Source organism: Crinia signifera, chromosome 7, assembly GCF_055691185.1.
Source record: "Crinia signifera chromosome 7, ASM5569118v1, whole genome shotgun sequence".
NCBI lineage: Eukaryota > Metazoa > Chordata > Amphibia > Anura > Myobatrachidae > Crinia > Crinia signifera.
In genome coordinates this window covers 35,672,222-35,691,432 of record NC_139223.1, presented here as the reverse complement: position 1 = coordinate 35,691,432, position 19,211 = coordinate 35,672,222, and the positions used below count along the sequence as shown (strand labels likewise).

The 19,211-nt window shown below is 47.6% G+C and overlaps 1 protein-coding gene across 1 annotated transcript in view; it reads left to right on the top strand.

Moving 5' to 3' along the window:
* Positions 1-19,211, top strand: part of DRC3 (dynein regulatory complex subunit 3) — a 43,971-nt gene that overhangs the window by 4,091 nt on the left and 20,669 nt on the right. The window contains exon 4 of the mRNA XM_083152801.1: positions 9,961-10,077. Coding sequence (XP_083008927.1) covers positions 9,961-10,077 — 117 coding nt within the window. The remainder of the gene's footprint in view (positions 1-9,960; positions 10,078-19,211) is intronic.

The following is a 19,211-nucleotide window of genomic DNA, read 5'->3' as shown; positions in this document are numbered from 1 at the left end:
GTTTGGCCGTCATCCTGCATGTCTGCGGAACTCAGAGGCTAGTACATTTGGCCATAGGTCTCTAACACCCTAATAGTTATTTCAGTTTCCTGTCTCCAGACAATCTTATTTACCATGTACTGGTCCTAAAATGCCTTTTGTTATTATCATTTATTTATATATCACCACAAGGGATCCGCAGCACCCAGATCAGAGATCAGATATGTAGGTGGGAGAGGCAAAGCGGAGGAGGGGGGGGAGTGTAGAGGGAGATGAGGTCAGATATGTAGGTGGGAGAGGCAAAGCGGAGGAGGGGGCGGAGTGTAGAGGGAGATGAGGTCAGATATGTAGGTGGGAGAGGCAAAACGGAGGAGGGGGGGAATGTAGAGGGAGATGAGGTCAGGTATGTAGGTGGGAGAGGCAAAGCGGAGGAGGGGAAGGGGAGTGTAGAGGAGATGAGGTCAGATATGTAGACGGGAGAGGCAAAGCGGAGGGGGGGGGGAGTGTAGAGGGAGATGAGGTCAGATATGTAGGTGGGAGAGGCAATGTGGAGGGGGGGGGATGTAGAAGGAGATGAGGTCGGATATGTAGGTGGGAGAGGCAAAGCGGAGGGGGAGGGAGTGTAGAGGGAGATGAGGTCAGATATGTAGGTGGGAGAGGCAAAGCGGAGGAGGGGGGTGTAGAGTGAGATGAGGTCAGATATGTAGGTGGGAGAGGCAAAGCGGAGGGGGGGGTGTAGAGGGAGATGAGGTGGGAGAGGCAAAGCGGAGGGGGGGAGTGTAGAGGGAGGTGAGGTCAGATATGTAGATGGGAGAGGCAAAGCGGAGGGGGGGGGAGTGTAGAGGGAGATGAGGTCGGATATGTAGGTGGGAGAGGCAAAGCGGAGGGGGGGGAGTGTAGAGGGAGATGAGGTCAGATATGTAGGTGGGGGAGGCAAAGCGGGGGGGGGGGGGGGTGTAGAGGAGATGAGGTCAGATATGTAGGTGGGAGAGGAGAATCTTGAATTGGATTCTGAAAGGGAAGGGTAAGTCATTGAAGGGCTTGTAGGAGAGGGAAAGTGGATGTAGTCAGGGCCGGCGCCACCACTAGGCAGCTCTAGGCATTTGCCTAGGGCGCCGGCACCTGGAGGGCGGCAGTTCGCCCCTCACCCCCTGCACTGTGGTACCTGCGTAAAAAAAACTTCTGTCCCCGGCGTCCCTGCTGAGTGCTGGTGTAGGGGTGTCCGTGCCGCCGGGGGAGCCTGCGGCGCTGTTATCGTGTATACGCTTGTCGCGCCCGGCGGGGTCCCTACAGAGCATAGAAAATAACGCCGCGCGCATAGCGCTAGTTATTTTCTATGCACTGTAGGGACCCCGCCGGGCGCGACAAGCGTATACACGATAACAGCGCCGCAGGCTCCCCCGGCGGCACGGACACCCCTACACCAGCACTCAGCAGGGACGCCGGGGACAGAAGTTTTTTTTTACGCAGGTACCAACCAAGACACCCCCCCCCCCCCCCCCCCCCCCCGGCACCGGGGCGCCCCCACCCCGACTCGCCTGGGGCGCTCCGGTGCCTTGCACCGGCCCTGGATGTAGTGCATTTGGTGAGGAAGATGAGCGGGCTGCACCATTGAGGATGGATTAGTGAGGTGAGAGACATTTAGCAGGAATGTCAGATAGGAGAAGATTACAGTAATCCAGTCTGGAGATAACCAGTGAGCGGATAAGGGTCATCCTGGGTCAGTAAAGGTCCTGTACTGTAATGGGCCCCACAGACTGGGCGACTTGCAGGCATTTTAATAATAAATAAATTACTCAGAAAATGCCTGAAAACGCACGTAAATTTCTGTGTGTGTAGAACACACTGAGATAATGCAGTGCAGTTGCTCAGAAGCTCCTGCTCATCTCCCGCATGTGTGGTGCGGGGAGGAGCAGGGCCCTCTGAGCGACTGTCACTGAAGCCCCGGTGCCGCTGAGGAGACCGCTGCCGCCACCACCGCTGCCGAGAAGACCGCCGCCGAGAAGCCCCACTGGGCCTGTGACATCTCTACAACCTGCCAATTTGTATTTGCAGTCTTTACTAGGATGACACTGGCATGTTTGTAGCAAAACTGTTATTTTCTGTTTATATTAAAATGTGCGCTTTTGTGTGCAAGATTATTTTACGTATTACAGTGAGGTGTTTACAGAAAGACTGGAATAGTTTACAAACGAATACATTAGAATAGGCTTGTAGGGTTAGGGCAGAAGATATTTATCAGGAATTTATATGATGCAAATATATGTATCTATAGCCAATAATTGCGTCCATTACAGGCTAATATTTATAGATGAGAATTGAATTATTCTACTATACTATCTACAAGACACGTCCATAGCCACATAGTAATCCAAAATGTATAGGTATAAAAGACTGCTGATAAGGGTTTCAGACCCTCCAACTCAGTGGCGTAACTATAGCACCGCAGCCCCCGCGGTTGCGGGGGGGGGAGGGGGGGGCGCGTATGCATATGGGGGCGCCGGGGGGGCTGTGCAGTGCTATAGTAATCCCCCCACCCCCCATTCCCCGCATGCTTACCTGTCCGCGCGTCCCGGCTCCCCTCCTGGCTTCAATCAATGCTATGGAGACGGACCACGATAAAATGGCCGCCCCATAAAGCAGACTGTTCTCTGAAACTGTCTGCGGTATGGGGGCGGCCATTTTATCATGGTCCGTTTGCATAGAATTTATTGAATTCAGGAGGGGAGCCGGGACAGGTAAGCATGCGGCAATGGGGGAGAGGGCACGGAGGGCGGGGAGGGGGGGGCCATTAACGGCGGGGGCGCGCCCCAAACAAAGCTACGCCGCTGCTCCAACTGTACCGTTTTAGCCGGTACAGTACCGTTTTTTCATGGTCTGTACAGGCTAAAACCAATTTTCCAATATGTACCGGTTTTCCAGCCCCCTGACCGCGGCTCCACCTGACAGCAGCACGGCCGGGCAGGCGGGGAGCAGTGTGGCCCAGCAAGTGAGGAGAGACGTGGCTTGGCAGGCGGGGTGCAGGAACACGCAGGGCAGCAGCTGCCTTCTCTGTACAAGCCTTCTCTGCTGCTGGATCTGGCCAACTGTGACCACACCCCTTTACTGATGACCAAGCACCTCTATCAGTGGCCACGCCCCCCACTTTTACCGGTTTTTAATCATGAGATGTTGGAGGGTATGGGGCATACTTGCCTACTTTTGAAAACTAATTTCAGGGAGATTATAGTTGGCAGGAGAATTTTCCACAGCGCCCCATTGAGGGGGCGTGTCAGGCTCCACCCAAAGGGCGTGTCTAGTTCCATATAAGGAGAGATTGTGAAAAGAGATTGTGAACGTGGCACCTAGAAGTGTGGGTGTGTACTGCTACATCTGAGAGGAATATTTTAAAATGACTTCTATACAAATGTAGATGATCCCCAAAGTAGCTAGTAAGAGCTACTGGGAATGTCGCTGATGATTCAATGTAAATATCTGTCTCTAATTCCGTTTTTACCCCAAAAATGTAACAGTGTAATGTGGGCCAGGTGAAATGAGGGAGATTGGTAGACTAATGAGGGAGAGAGGGAGATTGCTGCTATTTCAGGGAGTCTCCTGCAGAATGCAGGAGGGTAGGCAAGTATGGTATGGGGTTTAGGAGTGTGGAACCTAATAATTTAAAACAGGCTTCATAAAATAAACATATAAATGAGATTTTACAGGCATGCAGTCAGATGGTACATGTATTCACCAATTAAAGGTATATTATAGAGTTCATGTGTAAAGGTGTCTGTTGTGACAGTTGTGACAGATTTGGAATCTCTTGTGCTGAATCTCCCATTATGAATCTCTGGCACAAATCTCTGCGTATGTAGGGCCCTTAAGTCGTTGTTTTTGTGCATTTACAGTACGTATTCTGTTAGACACCGCGGAACCATTGTGGCGCCATATAAATCAACAACAACAATAATAATAATAATAATATTATGTGTGGTGACTGTATAGTTCCCAAACATCACTATACAAAACAGCAAATTCTGTATCGCCATCTGGTGGACATCAGCAGTATTACACTTCTGACTTGTTTTAAATTCTCAGCACTTATTTATTGATTTGGGGGAACAAATCAGCTTATACTATAATTGGATTGACAAATGAGTTTGTACAGTAGTTTGGGGATTCTGTCATTTGACAACCTTATAACGCCTCTGCTGTTACAGGTGATTGAGAAGTGCTCATTTATGGTAAGACTTGTTTCTCAAATATTCCTAAGAGAAGAAAGTTAGCGTTTGCAGCTAGTCCTCCTCATTAATATGTAATTGGCACACATTCCAAAGTTAGCCATTGGTGAAGACAAGTGAACGTCCTGCCATTGGCTGCATACTGTGAATCCATGACATATAGGATAGGTGTGGTACAGCCAAACTGCAGAATTCCCCTATGGATTGCGCTGTATGGAGCAATGGGATCTCTGCAGTTAGCTAATGGTACCCTTTCTTAGGACAGATGCACTGCTAGTCATTTTGTGGGCTGACTCTGTCTACAGCTATAAGAATGTAGGGTACTCTTTACCTAGAAGTGCGCCCACGATTTTGATCTTGGGCATCGTAAGGAAAAAAAATCGCGTCGGTCACATCGCATGCGACCAAAAAAATCGCATGCGATGCGACCGACGCGATTACCGCGATTTCCCATAGGGAACAATGTTAAATGTCCCAATTGACCCGATTTTCCATAGGGAACAATGTTAAATGGCCCACAGAGGCCAAATAGGCACCCTGAAGTGTGAAATGGCCCCCCCCAATTTTTAACGCCACCCCACGATCAACGTCTACCCGAAGCGTGGCAAACGCAGTGAGCCCGTGAGGGGCGGCGGTACGCGTCCTACGACCTTTTCATACCCCCACTATCCACGTCGGCGTGGAGTTGAGAATAGAAAGTGTGGCGAGCGCAGCGAGCCACCGAGCTCGAAGCGTGGCGAGGGGACGCGGACACCTTCACAGGTATACGCGTCCCCTCGCGGGCTTCACAGGTGTCCGCGTCCGCTCGCCACGCTTCGGGCTCGGTGGCTCGCTGCGCTCGCCACACTTTCTATTCTCAACTCCACGCCGACGTGGATAGTGGGGGTATGAAAAGGTTGTAAGACGTGTACCGCTGCGCTCGCCACACTTCGGGTTGGCGTTGATCGTGGGGTGGCGTTAACAATTGGGGGGGCCATTTCACACTTCAGGGTGGCTATTTGGCCTCTGTGGGCCTTTTAACATTGTTCCCTATGGAAAATCGGGTCAATTGGGACATTTAACATTGTTCCCTATGGGAAATCGCGTCGGTCGCATCGCATGCGATTTTTTGGTACATGCGATGCCCGCGATGGGCGCCCTTCTAGGTAAAGAGTACCGAATGTAGCCTATCGATTCATTAGTTACGTCAGTTGATGCCCCATGATTGGTCAAAATAGCTCCCGCTCTGTCAGAATATTGAAATGTTGCAGATCTTTCATGAGCTAACAAATGGAAACTCCCTGAAATAACAGCAATCTCCCTCTCTCCCTCATTAGTTTAGCAATCTCCCTGTCACCTAGCCCACATTACACTGTTACATTTTTGGGGAAAAAAAGGAATGAGAGATAGATACATTTACATTGAATCATCAGCACCATTTCCCAGCACTTTACCAAGTATAGTAGCTCTTACTAAGGGCCTTATTCTAGTTCACTCTTAGAGGCGAATTCCTTCTCAAATGGACACAACCATGTGCACAGCAGGTGGGGCAGATGTAACATGTGCAGAGAAAATTAGATTTGGGTGAGTTATGTTGTTTCTGTGCAGGGAAAATACTGACTGCTTTATTTTTACACTGCAATATAGATCTCACTTTGAAGTAAAACCCCACCCAAATCTAACTCTCTCTGCACAAGTTACATCTGCCCACCTGCAGTGCACATGGTTTTGTCCATTTGAGATGGAATATGCCTCTAAGCGTGAACCAGAATAAGGCCCTAACTGCTTTGGGCTCATCTACATTTGGATCTAAGTCATTTTAAAAGATTCCTCTCATATGTAGCAGTACACACCCACGCTTTGAGGTTCCACGTTCACAATCGCTCGTCGCAATCTCTCCATATATGAGCTACACACACCCTTTGGGTGGAGCATGACACTTCCTCTGAATGGGCTGCTGTGCAAAATTCTACAACCAACTATAATCTCCCTGAAAATAGTTTTCAAAAGTAGGCAAGTATGCAGCAAATAGCTATAAAGTCATCATATTATTGTAGTTAATAGAACCTATACATTGTTTTACTTATACTAAAATATGTTCCTACAAAGTTGTTTCTTGGCTTCTTCTCAGCAACATACAGTAAGCACAGTCACAGAGATTGGTGGCCTTCCCTGCCTCCTTCATGTTTAGACGCTGGCCCTCACTGGGCTCTTCACTCCTCCACTGTAGCCGGGGCTTGACACTTTCAGGCAAATTTATTAAACCTGGCGAAGTGATAAAGTTGCTGGTGATAAGGCAGCAGCCAATCCGCTCCTAATGGTCAGGTTACAGGCTGTGGGGTAGATGTATGAAGCAGTGATAAGGGAGGAGAAGTGATAAAGTGCCTGGTACTTTATCACCGGCCAATCAGCTCCTAACTGTCTCTTTTTAAACCCAGCCTGTAACTTAACAGTCAGGAGCAGATTGGCCGGTGATAAAGTACTGGGCTCTTTATAGGCCACCATACACTATGCGATTTTGGGCCAATTCCACGCGATTTCGGCACTTGGGCCGATAAATCGGCCCAAAATCATATGTGTGTGACATTTGATCTGACCCGATGCGCGGTCACGTGCGCATCGGATCAGATCAGGAGGTCGGACGTGCAGAAGGTACGATGATGTCCGACCTCCTGCAGCGGGGTGGGGGGGGGGTGTGTACCGGTGACAGTGGGGCGGGCGGCTGTGATATGTCTGTGGGCAGCAGCGGGCGGGTGCCGGTAATAGTGGGGCGGGCGGCGGTGATTTGTCTGTGCGCCGCAGCGGGTGGGTGCCGGTGACAGGGCGGCGGTGATATGTGTGTGCACCGCAGCGGCTATTACAACTTTGAAATAACATTGTCAAATGACTGTCCGGCTTTCGCTGGGAGGGAGGCCGCTGATTGGCTGAGAGTTCTCTATCTCAGCCAATCAAAAACCGGATAGTCATTTGACAGGTTAATTCAAAGTTGTAATAGCTGCTGCTCGCCCGCCCGCTGCGGCGCACACACATGTTACTGGCACCCGCCCGCTGCTGCCCACTCGCTGCAGAGCACAGACAAATCACTGCCGCCCGCCCCACTGTCACCGGCACCATCCCCTCTGCTGCTGCCCACCCGCTGCAGAGCACAGACAAATCACCGCCGCCCGCCCCACTGTCACCGGCACCATCCCCCCGCTGCTGTCCACCCGCTGCAGAGCACAGACAATCACCGCCGCCCGCCCCACTGTCACCGGCACCATCCCCCCCGCTGCTGCCCACCCGCTGCAGAGCACAGACAAATCACTGCCGCCCGCCCCACTGTCACCGGCACCATCCCCACCCCGCTGCTGCCCACCCGCTGCAGAGCACAGACAATCACCGCCGCCCGCCCCACTGTCACCGGCACCATCCCCCCCGCTGCTGCCGCCCACCCCCATTACCACCGCTGCCCCCCAGCCTGATCCTCACCACCCGGCAGCTCCCCGTTTTTTTTTTTTTACATGTAATAAATCGCATGCGATTTATCACATGTAAAAAATGGCACATCAAGTGCCAAATTGTAAGTGACCCGCCGGGCGGGTCACAGGAGAATTGGGTCCGACTTGTCCCTTGGACAAGTCGGCCTAATGTATGGGGGGCCTTATCACTTCTCCTCCCTTATCACTGCTTCATACATCTACCCCACAGTTAGAAAAATAACAGCTAGGAACTGATTGATTGCTGCATTCTCACTTTTAGCGTTATCACTTCATCAGGCTTAATATAGTCTACAGCCTTACCTGGCTGTACCTGACTGACTCACCTAAACTGTTTGCACTGTCCAGCACCTGCCTTTTCTTCTATGTGTGGATGTATCCCTACTGCCACAATATGTATGTATGTATTGGGGCCCTGGGTGAGTCTGTTCCCTGCAATCCGCAATCACGGGTAATAGGATATAGGACAAAGTGTTACAATTCACAATAGAGGCTTGTTGACTATCACCCCCAATATGAATGACAGGCCCATTTAAAACATCAACTCCCAGCATGCACTGCAGTCTTTATTAGTTAATTAAGCTTCAAAATGATATGTTTCGATCTGTTTAGGCAACAGTAAGGAGACCAATATACATCAATCCATATGACCTACATTTCCTAAGTGCATTTTATCAGAAGCCAGTCCATTACAGAGCTAGCTGTTAGGAAATGCCATCCCTTCCTATTACCGTATATGACAATACGGTGCTGAAACACACAGTATGGTATAAACAGCTACGAACCTTTGTCTGTTCTATATTCTAAGTAGAAACAACGAGCTAACAACATGCTTGGAAGTTCACATTCACAAGAAAATAGATTATTTAGAGACTCAGGAAAATGTATTAGGGTCCAAATTTTGCCGGGGTCTGGGATTTCGGCCAAGATTGCCCTACCTTTAAAGCGGCAATCATTTACAAGTCAGCACCGATGGTTTTTGCCTTGTAAATTATTGGAGCTTTAAAAGTACGGGCAATCTCAGATAGAATCCCAGACCCCTGCAAAACAAAAAGCAAAACATTTTCCGGTTCATATTTGCTTCAGAAATGATTAGTTTTTGCTATTTTTTCAGCATTTGTATGATCTCTTCCTTTCCTGCAGCAATTTACTAACTACCCAGTGCTAGTGGCTGTACTATGCAAATGAGAGGGAGGGGAATAGTTACATACACCACTTAAAGTGTGTGTGTGTGTGGGGGGACGGGGGACGTGGTGGAACAGAGTTCCACCACCTGTAATGGAAGGTGGAACTAGTTTTACCTCCACCATTGCCCTACACAGTAATTCCAAAAGTAAAAATAGCACCTCCCTCTGAGTTTTTGATAGATGGATGTATAATCATAGACACATTATAATCATATTTTTGTGTATCAGTTCTGCAGCCCACAACTCTCATCAATGACACACCTCCCAACTTTTTCAATTGAAGAATAGGGACTCTAGTGCCCAAAAAGGGCACGGCTTACGCAAATTAGGCCGCTCCCCCATTTCGGCCACTGCGCCACTGAATAGACCCTGTGCGCATGTCAGATTTGGGGGGACTCCCAACTGGCCCCCCCGCAGCGGGACACTGCCAGCCGCGGGAGGGACGCAGGAATGTCCCCAAAAACCGGGACATTCCCGCGTTTAGCGGGACAGTTGGGAGGTATGCAATGATGTCATAATCTTTATATTACCATTGTCTATTAATTCTGTGCAACTTAAATAAAAAAGAAATGGGTGAAGATTGCGGAGTTTTGTCGCCAATTTGCGAATGGCTAGCAATCAGAAAAGGCACTGGGAAAAGGCTTCCCACATGTGCGCTATGATCCGCGTGAATACTTTTGATAATCGGCCACATTGCAAAATCACAGGGCTGCGATTGAGACGAATAATATTCATGGGAACAGTGGTAGCAGATATTTTTTGGGTGGAACCAATATACATGGAAACATGGAGGCAGATATTTTGTGGGAGGAGCCAGTAATCATGCTGATGCAGTTTATCCAATCACTGAGATCTGCTGATATCACTGCGGCACCTCCACACAAACGTCACTCTCCCATTGCACAGACATTACCAGATCACCTGGGGTGGAATATTGTTACAAAAGGCCTTAGAATTTCAGATTTCGGCATGAAAGCAAATAAATCTGACTGCAATTTAATTTCCCATATTAAAAAAATAATGTTTTTTATTGTTCTATTCATAAAATATCTATATGCCTAGGAGAAAGTAACATCCCATCTTCAGATCTGTAACATGTTGTATATATTTTTGCTCTAGATATTCTCAAGATTGATAATCTTTGGCAATTCCCCAATCTTACCAAACTGCAGCTGGATAATAACATCATTGAGAAGATCCAGGGCCTGGAGACCTTAGTGCACTTAGTGTGGCTCGGTGAGTAAACCACTGAGATTTCTTATTTGTTATTCCGTATTAGTTAACCCCCCCCCCCCCAAAAAAAATAATTAAATAGGAATATTATTTTGTCTTGTGCCCCTTGTAGAATTGAATATGACTCATTATAGTATAGAATATAATGTGCCTCCCCTCCCTATATTATAGAGTATAATGAGCCTTCCCCTTCTTTAGTAACAATTGGAACCCCACATTACCTTTACCACATGCACTGACCTGTTCCAGTTGCTCTTCTCCCTGCATCATGCATGGAAGGAGGGTGCTTGCCGCTCCCAGCAGGTGCCGCCCCTAGGCACATGCCTCACGTGCCTAGTGGGGAAATCCAGCACTGAACAGTCTCTAATGTATTTATATCCCTCTGGAGATATGGCCTCCAGAACTGGACACAGCATCTAGATGAGACCGCACCAATGACCTATACAGAACTGGACACAGTATTCTAGATGCGGGCGCACCAATGACCTATACAGAACTGGGCACAGTATTCTAGATGAGGGCGTACCCATGACCTATACAGAACTGGACACAGTATTCTAGATGAGGGGGTACCAATGACCTATACAGAACTGGACACAGCATCTAGATGAGGCCGTACCAATGTCCTATACAGAACTGGACACAGTATTCTAGATGAGGGCGTACCAATGTCCTATACAGAACTGGACACAGCATCTAGATGATGCTGTACCAATGTCCTATACAGAACTGGACACGGTATTCTAGATGAGGCCGTACCAATGACCTATACAGAACTGGACACAGTATTCTAGATGAGGGCGCACCAATGTCCTATACAGAACTGGGCACAGTATTCTAGATGAGGGCGTACCCATGACCTATACAGAACTGGACACAGTATCTAGATGAGGGTGTACCAATGACCTATACAGAACTGGGCACAGTATTCTAGATGAGGGCGTACCAGTGACCTATACAGAACTGGACACAGTATTCTAGATGAGGGCGTACCAATGACCTATACAGAATTGAACACAGTATCTAGATGAGGGCGTACCAATGACCTATACAGAACTAGACACAGTATTCTAGATGAGGGCGTACCCATGACCTATACAGAACTGGACACAGTATTCTAGATGAGGGCGTACCCATGACCTATACAGAACTGGACACAGTATTCTAGATGAGGCCGTACCAGTGACCTATACAGAACTGGACACCGTATTCTAGATGAGGGCGTACCAATGTCCTATACAGAACTGGACACAGCATCTAGATGATGCTGTACCAATGTCCTATACAGAACTGGACACGGTATTCTAGATGAGGCCGTACCAATGACCTATACAGAACTGGACACAGTATTCTAGATGAGGGCGCACCAATGTCCTATACAGAACTGGGCACAGTATTCTAGATGAGGGCGTACCCATGACCTATACAGAACTGGACACAGTATCTAGATGAGGGTGTACCAATGACCTATACAGAACTGGGCACAGTATTCTAGATGAGGGCGTACCAGTGACCTATACAGAACTGGACACAGTATTCTAGATGAGGGCGTACCAATGACCTATACAGAATTGAACACAGTATCTAGATGAGGGCGTACCAATGACCTATACAGAACTGGACACAGTATTCTAGATGAGGGCGTACCAATGATATACAGAACTGGACACAGTATCTAGATGAGGGCGTACCAATGACCTATACAGAACTGGATATAGTATTTTAGATGAGGGCGTATCAATGACCTATACAGAACTGAACACAGTACTCTAAATGAGGTCGTACCAATGACCTATTCAGTGGCATTATTACTTCTTTCTTTCTACTGCCGATTGCTCTCCCTATTCAACCAAGTATCTGACTTGCCTTCCTCATTGCTTTGTTACATTGCCTACCTGCCTTTAAGTCCCCTGAAATAGTGACACCTAGATCCCTCTCTTCCTCAGTAGTTTCCATTATAGTGCCATTTATACTATATTGAGTCTTTGGATTTCTGAGACCCAAGTGCATGATTTTGCATTTTTTGGCATTAAACTGTAGTTACCATGCTCTTGACCATTCCTCTAATCTACCTAGATCCTCAATCATTTGTTTTACCCCTCCTGGTGTGTCTACCCTGTTGCATACCTTTGTGTCATCTGCAAAAAGGCACATTTTACCCTCAATTCCATTTCCAATTTCACCAATAAAGATATTAAAAAGCACCGGTCCAAGTACAGATCCCTGGGGTACTCCACTTGTAACCTTTCCCTCCTGTTAATGCACTCCATTTACTACAACGCTCTGTTTTCTTTTTTTTTTTCATCATTGGTTTTTATTAAAGAGAAATAAAAAGAAGAGGTAGGACATACAATGATATATAAAACAGCTTGTCAGTTAGAAGCAGGATTGTACAAAACAGATAAAAGACAATGACTGGTACATTTTCAGACTCCAGCATGCGGTTAAGCATATCCTCCGCTTCAGGGACAATAAAGCTGGGAATTGAATCCTGCTCTAATACATAACCGTGTCCTAATATCACAACAACAAAATACTATCTATTGGTAAGAGAAGAAAGAGAACACAAATATAATTACAATTAAAAGAAATAAGAAGAATAATAAGGAGTAGATAATAATAAATAAAAAAGTACATAAATAAAAAAAAATAAAGAAAAAGTTAAAGAAAAATAAAGATAGGAGGAATAAGACAAGACAGGCACAATAGGGAAGTGTACATACTTGGGGGGACATATAGCAGGGGGGTGAATCCAAATATCGGGGCCCAAGTCTTCACAGGGACTTGGTCCGTTTTTAATTTATATATACTACTTATGGTGAGTTTAGGCTGGACAAATTCACTTGATCACTGAGACCTAGGGGTTGGCCGCTCTTTTCCCGGAACTCTCCCCATCTGAACCATTTCATGTGCACGGAGGAGGGGGAAGAGGAGTATTTACAGCCTGCGGTTTCAAAAACGTAGTGTTTATGTAATGCATTAGTGATATTTTGTATCGTAGGCACAGAGGGGGACTTCCACATTCGTCCAATAGCCGCTTTAGTTGCTATTAGAATGTGGCCCAGTATATATCTATCACAACTAGGCAGTGGGAATGGGAGCTGATGTAGTAAGGTCGCCAGGGGGTCCTCAGGGATAGCGACACCCAAGACTTTGTCTATCAGGGAGAAAACCTCTCGCCACAATGATCTTAAGTTCGCGCATCCCCAGAAGATATGTACTAACGATCCAACAGAACCACACCCCCTCCAACAAAGATTAGATATGGAGGGCCAGATGGCATTGAGCCGGCTGGGGGTAAAATACGCTCTGCTACATAGTTTATAGTACATTTCACAGTGATGTGCGCATTTAGAGATTTTAAAACAGGTCCTGAAGATGTCATCCCAGACTGACTCAGGGAGTTCCCGAGCTAGGTCTTTCTCCCAACCAATCTGTGACACCAGCTTCCCTCCCCTGCCCAGGAGTATTATATATTTGTATCATCTGGAGATACCTCCCTTGTGGTTGGAGGATGATAGGAGGAGGGACAGAGCTGGCGGAAATCGAGGTGCTTTTCTCCCTGTAAATTCTGACAACCAGTGTCGTATCTGCAAGTATTTAAAAAAGTTGTGCTTAGGGATGTTGAATTGCGTCTGTAGTTGGGAGAAGGAGAGGAGGGCGTTTGTGTCGTAGATGTCTTTCAAATACTTGATTCCCCCCTCCGTCCAAGTCTCCAGACGAAGGTTAGGGATCAGGTTGCTAAACGAGCTAATGGGGAGACAGGGGGCTGGTAGCAATATATCTGGGTCGATCGTGACAACCTCTTGCCAGGCGCGCAAAGTGGCTCTAATCGATAACCCCGGGCCCGTCCATGAGGGAATCGCCCTGGCTGGTAGAAAGAAGAGCTCGGTGAGTGTGCAGTTCTTCATGAAAGCTCTTTCAATACAAACCCATGGCTTGGGACTAGACTCCACAAACCAGTCGCGGGCCTGACTTAGAATGCAGGCCGCTTGGTAACGCTCAAGATCTGGGTATGCAACACCTCCTGAGTCTTTTGGGAGCACCAATGTGCGCCTGGCAATGCGAGGTCTCGCTCCCTTCCAGATGAAGCTGGAGAATAATCTATTGATCCTAAGGGTTAGCTTTCTAGGGGTAGGTCTAGGTATAGCTCTAAACAAGTATAACAGCTTGGGAAGTAACGTCATTTTGGCTGCCGCTACCCTGCCTAACCAGGAAATTTCATGTAATAGCCAGTCCTTTGTAAGTTTCTCAAGCGAGTTAAGCAGAGGGGCGTAATTGCATTCGATGATGTCGGGTTCCCTGGCTAGCTGCACCCCGAGGTATTTAATAGCTTGAGTTTGCCAGGCGTATCTATACTCGTCTTTATGTCGCGCTAAAGTCTCAAGAGGGATATGTAGCGGGAGGGCTTCAGTCTTGGTCGTGTTGAGTTTATAGTACGAAATTTTTGTGTAGAGGTCTAGGATGTTGTGCAGGATAGGGAGGGAGGATGTGGGGTTTGTGATGCATAGCAAGATGTCGTCAGCGAATAGGCTGATTTTATGTGAGAGTCCTCCAATTGTCGGACCCTCGACTCCCCGGTTCTTCCTGATTGTCTCAGCCAGGGGTTCTATTGCTAAAGCAAAGATAAGGGGCGACAGGGGGCAGCCCTGTCTAGTCCCGTTGGAGATGCCAAAAGGTGCCGAGAGGGTTCCATTGGTGAATACCCTTGCCGATGGGTTAGAGTAAAGGGACATAATGGAGCCCAAAAACCTTCCCTGGAATCCGAATGAGTCTAGCACTGAGTTAAGGTATCCCCAGTGTAGCCTGTCAAAGGCTTTTTCTGCGTCCAGGGACAGCACCAACAGGGGCTGTCCCTGGTAGTCACAGTGTTCCATAACATTAAATACCCTGCGGGTATTGTCTGGCGCCTGCCTCCCTGGGACAAACCCCACCTGATCTGCCGCTATTAGTGAGGGGAGTAGGGGGCATAGGCGATTGGCTATTAATTTGGCATAGATTTTTACATCGACGTTTAGGAGCGCAATCGGGCGATAGTTAGCTACTAGGGCTGGTGACTTACCCGGTTTGGGGATGGTAACAATTTGTGCCTCCAACATCTCCCTAGGAAAGGAATGGGAGGATGAAGCCTCGTTAAAGACCCGTAATAGTACCGGGGCTAGCTCGGGCTTATATTTTTTATAGAAGTTGGAGGGGTATCCATCCGGGCCTGGGGCTCTATCTAACGGGAGGTCTTCAATCACATTCTCGATCTCCCGGAGGGACCAGGGGGCATCTAGGAGGAGACATGTTTCAGGGCTCAGTTTAGGTAAGTTCAATGTGTTCAGGAAGGCCTGAATGTCGGATTCTACAGGTTGAGGGGTTTCAGCATCCGATTTTAAATTATATAGCTGAGTGTAATACTCGGCAAATAGATTGGCTATCTCGCTCGGGTCGGAAACCCTAGCCCCTCCAGGAGCCGAGAGGTACTGAATCCGGGCCTCCGCCCTTTTCCCTCTCAGTTTCCGAGCTAAGAGTCTTCCAGCTTTATTACTGAAGACGTAAAATCTTTGATTCAGGCGAGCTAGATTGCGCTGCACCTCCTGGAGGTAGAAACTGTTCACCTCCTCCCTAGCTGACAATAGCTGCTTGTAAATTGATTTATTAAGAGGGGTTAGCTTATGTTCCTCCTCTAGCCCCGCCAGTTTCCTCTCTGCAGTTTCTAAGTTGATTTTGTGAGCTCTTTTAATCCTAGCAGCTGCCTGGATTATTGAGCCTCGGATTACAGCTTTTAGCGAGCACCAGTGGTTGAACGTGTTGGTGTCGTCAGGTGAATTGTTGTCTAGGTATGATGTGATATCTTGCTGAATTGCATGAAAAACCTCTGGCTGAGACAAAATGAACCTACCCATCCTCCAGGGGCCGGGGATCTGGTTACGCGCGTCTATGTCCCAATCAATAAGGAGTGGGGAATGATCTGACCAGGACATGGGGAGAATCTTGATGTCAGATATGGATGCTAGCGTCAGTCTGTCCGTCAGTAACATGTCAATCCTGGAATATGAGGCGTGGGGGTGGGAATAGAAGGTGAAGTCTCTCTCCCTCGGGTGTTTGACCCGCCATGCGTCGTAAAGGTCAAACTCTCCTAGTATCTGTCCAAGGCCCGTAGGGGACCTGACACTGGAAGGTCTCAGTCTGCCGGGGGAGATTCTAGGTACATTAGATCTGTCGACTACCGGGTCGACAACTAGGTTAAAGTCGCCCAGCATCAGGATGGCGCCTCTAGCGTTCCGCTGGACTGCTGTGCAAACTTTCTGGCAGAATTGTAATTGTTTGGAGTTGGGGGCGTAGCATGACACCAGGGTGACTTCCTTACCCTCCAAAGACCCCACTAAAATAAGGAACCTTCCCTCCGGGTCAGAGATTTGGGACTTTAAAATGAAGGGGCAGGATTGTGAAAATAAAATAGCTACTCCAGCCTTTTTGGTCTGGGCATTCGCCATATAGCAGGAGGGATAGCGGCTATCAGAGAATCGGGGGGGGGTCAGAGCTTTTGAAGTGGGTTTCTTGAATGGCCACAATGCCTGCCCTCTTTTTATGAAAGAAGGATAGAGCTACTCTACGCTTTTGGGGAGAGTTTAGGCCCTTTACATTTAATGTAATAATTTTAACCATAACTCACAGGGATATGTAGCGTAGCGACCAGATAACGGATGTCACAAGGGGGCGTTGTTTTGGATACCCAGAATGAGGTACGTAAGGAAGGTGAGCTAGAGACAGGGGGGGAACATACATAAGGATAATCTAAGAAACAAAAATAAAACATAAACAACTGAAATAGAGAGGCTCTCAAATGAGCCCAAGTGAGGCGCCAAAATAGTAACACCTCACGCATGTGGAAAGGGGGGTAGCAACAGGCTGCCCCCGCTCCCCTCGGGGGAATTTATCTACTGGTATAAGTCTAACATTGTGAATTTTCAAGGCTAAGAAAATTTCAGCTCTAGAGGGACCCCACGCGGCCAGACCCGTGATCCGAGTAGCATACAGTACTAGCTAACAGGTGTATGAGACGGATATCCTATAGCCTGATTCGCCTAGCCCGCTTAGTCACGGGGTAGGCATAGTGTACACATGGTCAGCCGCCCGGGATCCCCCCGAGCCCAAACCACAACCAGACCTCAAAACAGTCAGAGTATATAAACAAAAGGAAGAGAGAGATTAAGGCAGAAAACAGATAATACTACATTTCTATTTTTATAAAGAACCTGGAACTGTAAAATAAAGTCCACTGCTGAACCTCCATCTTGAACTCTAGCTGTGTTTCTCGGCCACCGACCAGTCCGGCTGAAGTCGGTGGGAGGGAGAAGAGGCATTGGGGTCATCTGATATGTTCCATCTTGCGATCAGTTTCTGGCCCTCTTCCACACTCGAGATGACAATTGTAGAGCCTTCTCTGGTCACAAGAAGTTTAGTCGGGAAACCCCATCTGTATGGGATAGAGGCCTTGCGCAGGGCTGATGTGATCGGGAGGAGGGAACGTCTCTTAGCCAATGTGAACTGGGAGAGGTCTCCAAATAATTGTAGGGAGCCCAGGGTGGCAGCAGTATCTGAAGAGGGTCTGGCCGCCTTTAAGAGAGCCTCCTTAATGTGATAGAAGTGGACCCTCATCAATACATAGTTACATAGTTACATAGTAGGTAAGGCTGAAAAAAGACTTGCGTCCATCTAGTTCAACCTGGTATAGATATCCATTGCTGATTTGGTAGGTTCTGGTATTTTACAGACAAATTATATTTCTTATTTGTACCCATGGATGTTTTTCTCCAGTAAATGTTTGTCCAACTTTGCCTTGAACGCATTTAATGAGCCAGCCGTTACCACCTCTCTGGGAAGAGAGTTCCAGAGTTTGACTGTTCTGACCGTAAAGAAATTCTTTCTACTAGCTGAATGAAATCTTTTTTCTTCTAATCTATACTCATGCCCTCGCGTCCTAGATTCCTTTCTAGTAGAAAATAGGGTGTGTGACAGTTCCTTATATTGGCCCTTGATATACTTGTACATGTTGAGCATGTCCCCCCTTAAACGTCTCTTTTCTAATGTAAATAGTCCCAAATTGCTTAATCTCTCCCCGTAGCTTAAATTCTCCATTCCCCTAATAAGCTTTGTTGCTCGCCTTTGGACTTTTTCTAATTCTATGATGTCCTTTTTATAGTGTGGGGCCCAGAACTGTACTCTGTACTCTAGGTGAGGTCTCACCAATGCTTTATATAGTGGCATAATTACCCTTGAGTCCCTAGTTTCCATTCCCCTCTTAATACATGCCAGAATTTTGTTGGCCTTTTTTGTAGCTACATTACAATGGGCACTACATCCTAGATTGCTGTCTATTTGGACTCCTAGATCCTTTTCAAGTATGGAATTACCCAGTTCCTCTCCGCTAAGGTTGTAACTTGCACACTGGTTGTGTCTCCCAAGGTGCATAACCTTACATTTATCTACATTGAACCTCATCTTCCATTTTTTTGCCCACTCATTGCAAGATCATTTTGAAGCATTGTGACATCTTCTGGTGATTTTATGACTTTCCTAAGTTTTGTATCGTCCGCAAAGATGGATACATTGTTGAGTAACCCTATTCCAATATCGTTAATAAAAATGTTAAACAAAATGGGCTCCACTTAGTACCGGTATCATATCTGATACGGCACCATTCACCATTCACAATACGTCTCTTGGGGCACCATCCGGGGCGGATCTAGATCTTGGCAGACGATGAATTCGGTCTAATAGCAGATCTTGGGAGGAGGCGGAGGGGAGTAACTTTTTGAATAGGTCAGTTGCGAAGTCATAAAGGCTGCTGTTGGAGATGGATTCTGGGACGCCCCTCAATTTTAAGTTGTTTCTACGGGAGCGATCCTCCAAATCGGCGACCTTCTCCCTCAGGGCTGACACCTCCCCCTCAATGGTATCATGGGAATCTATTAGGGCGTTGTGGGATTCAACCATCTCTCCCATCTTGGTTTCTAGATGGCCAGTACGTTCGCCCAAGTCATCAATGGATTTTTGGCATGTCTGAAACATGGAGCGAAATTCGGAGGCAACCTCATCCTTAAATTGGTGGAATAGAAGCCTCAGTGTGCCCACCGTCAGGGCCTCTG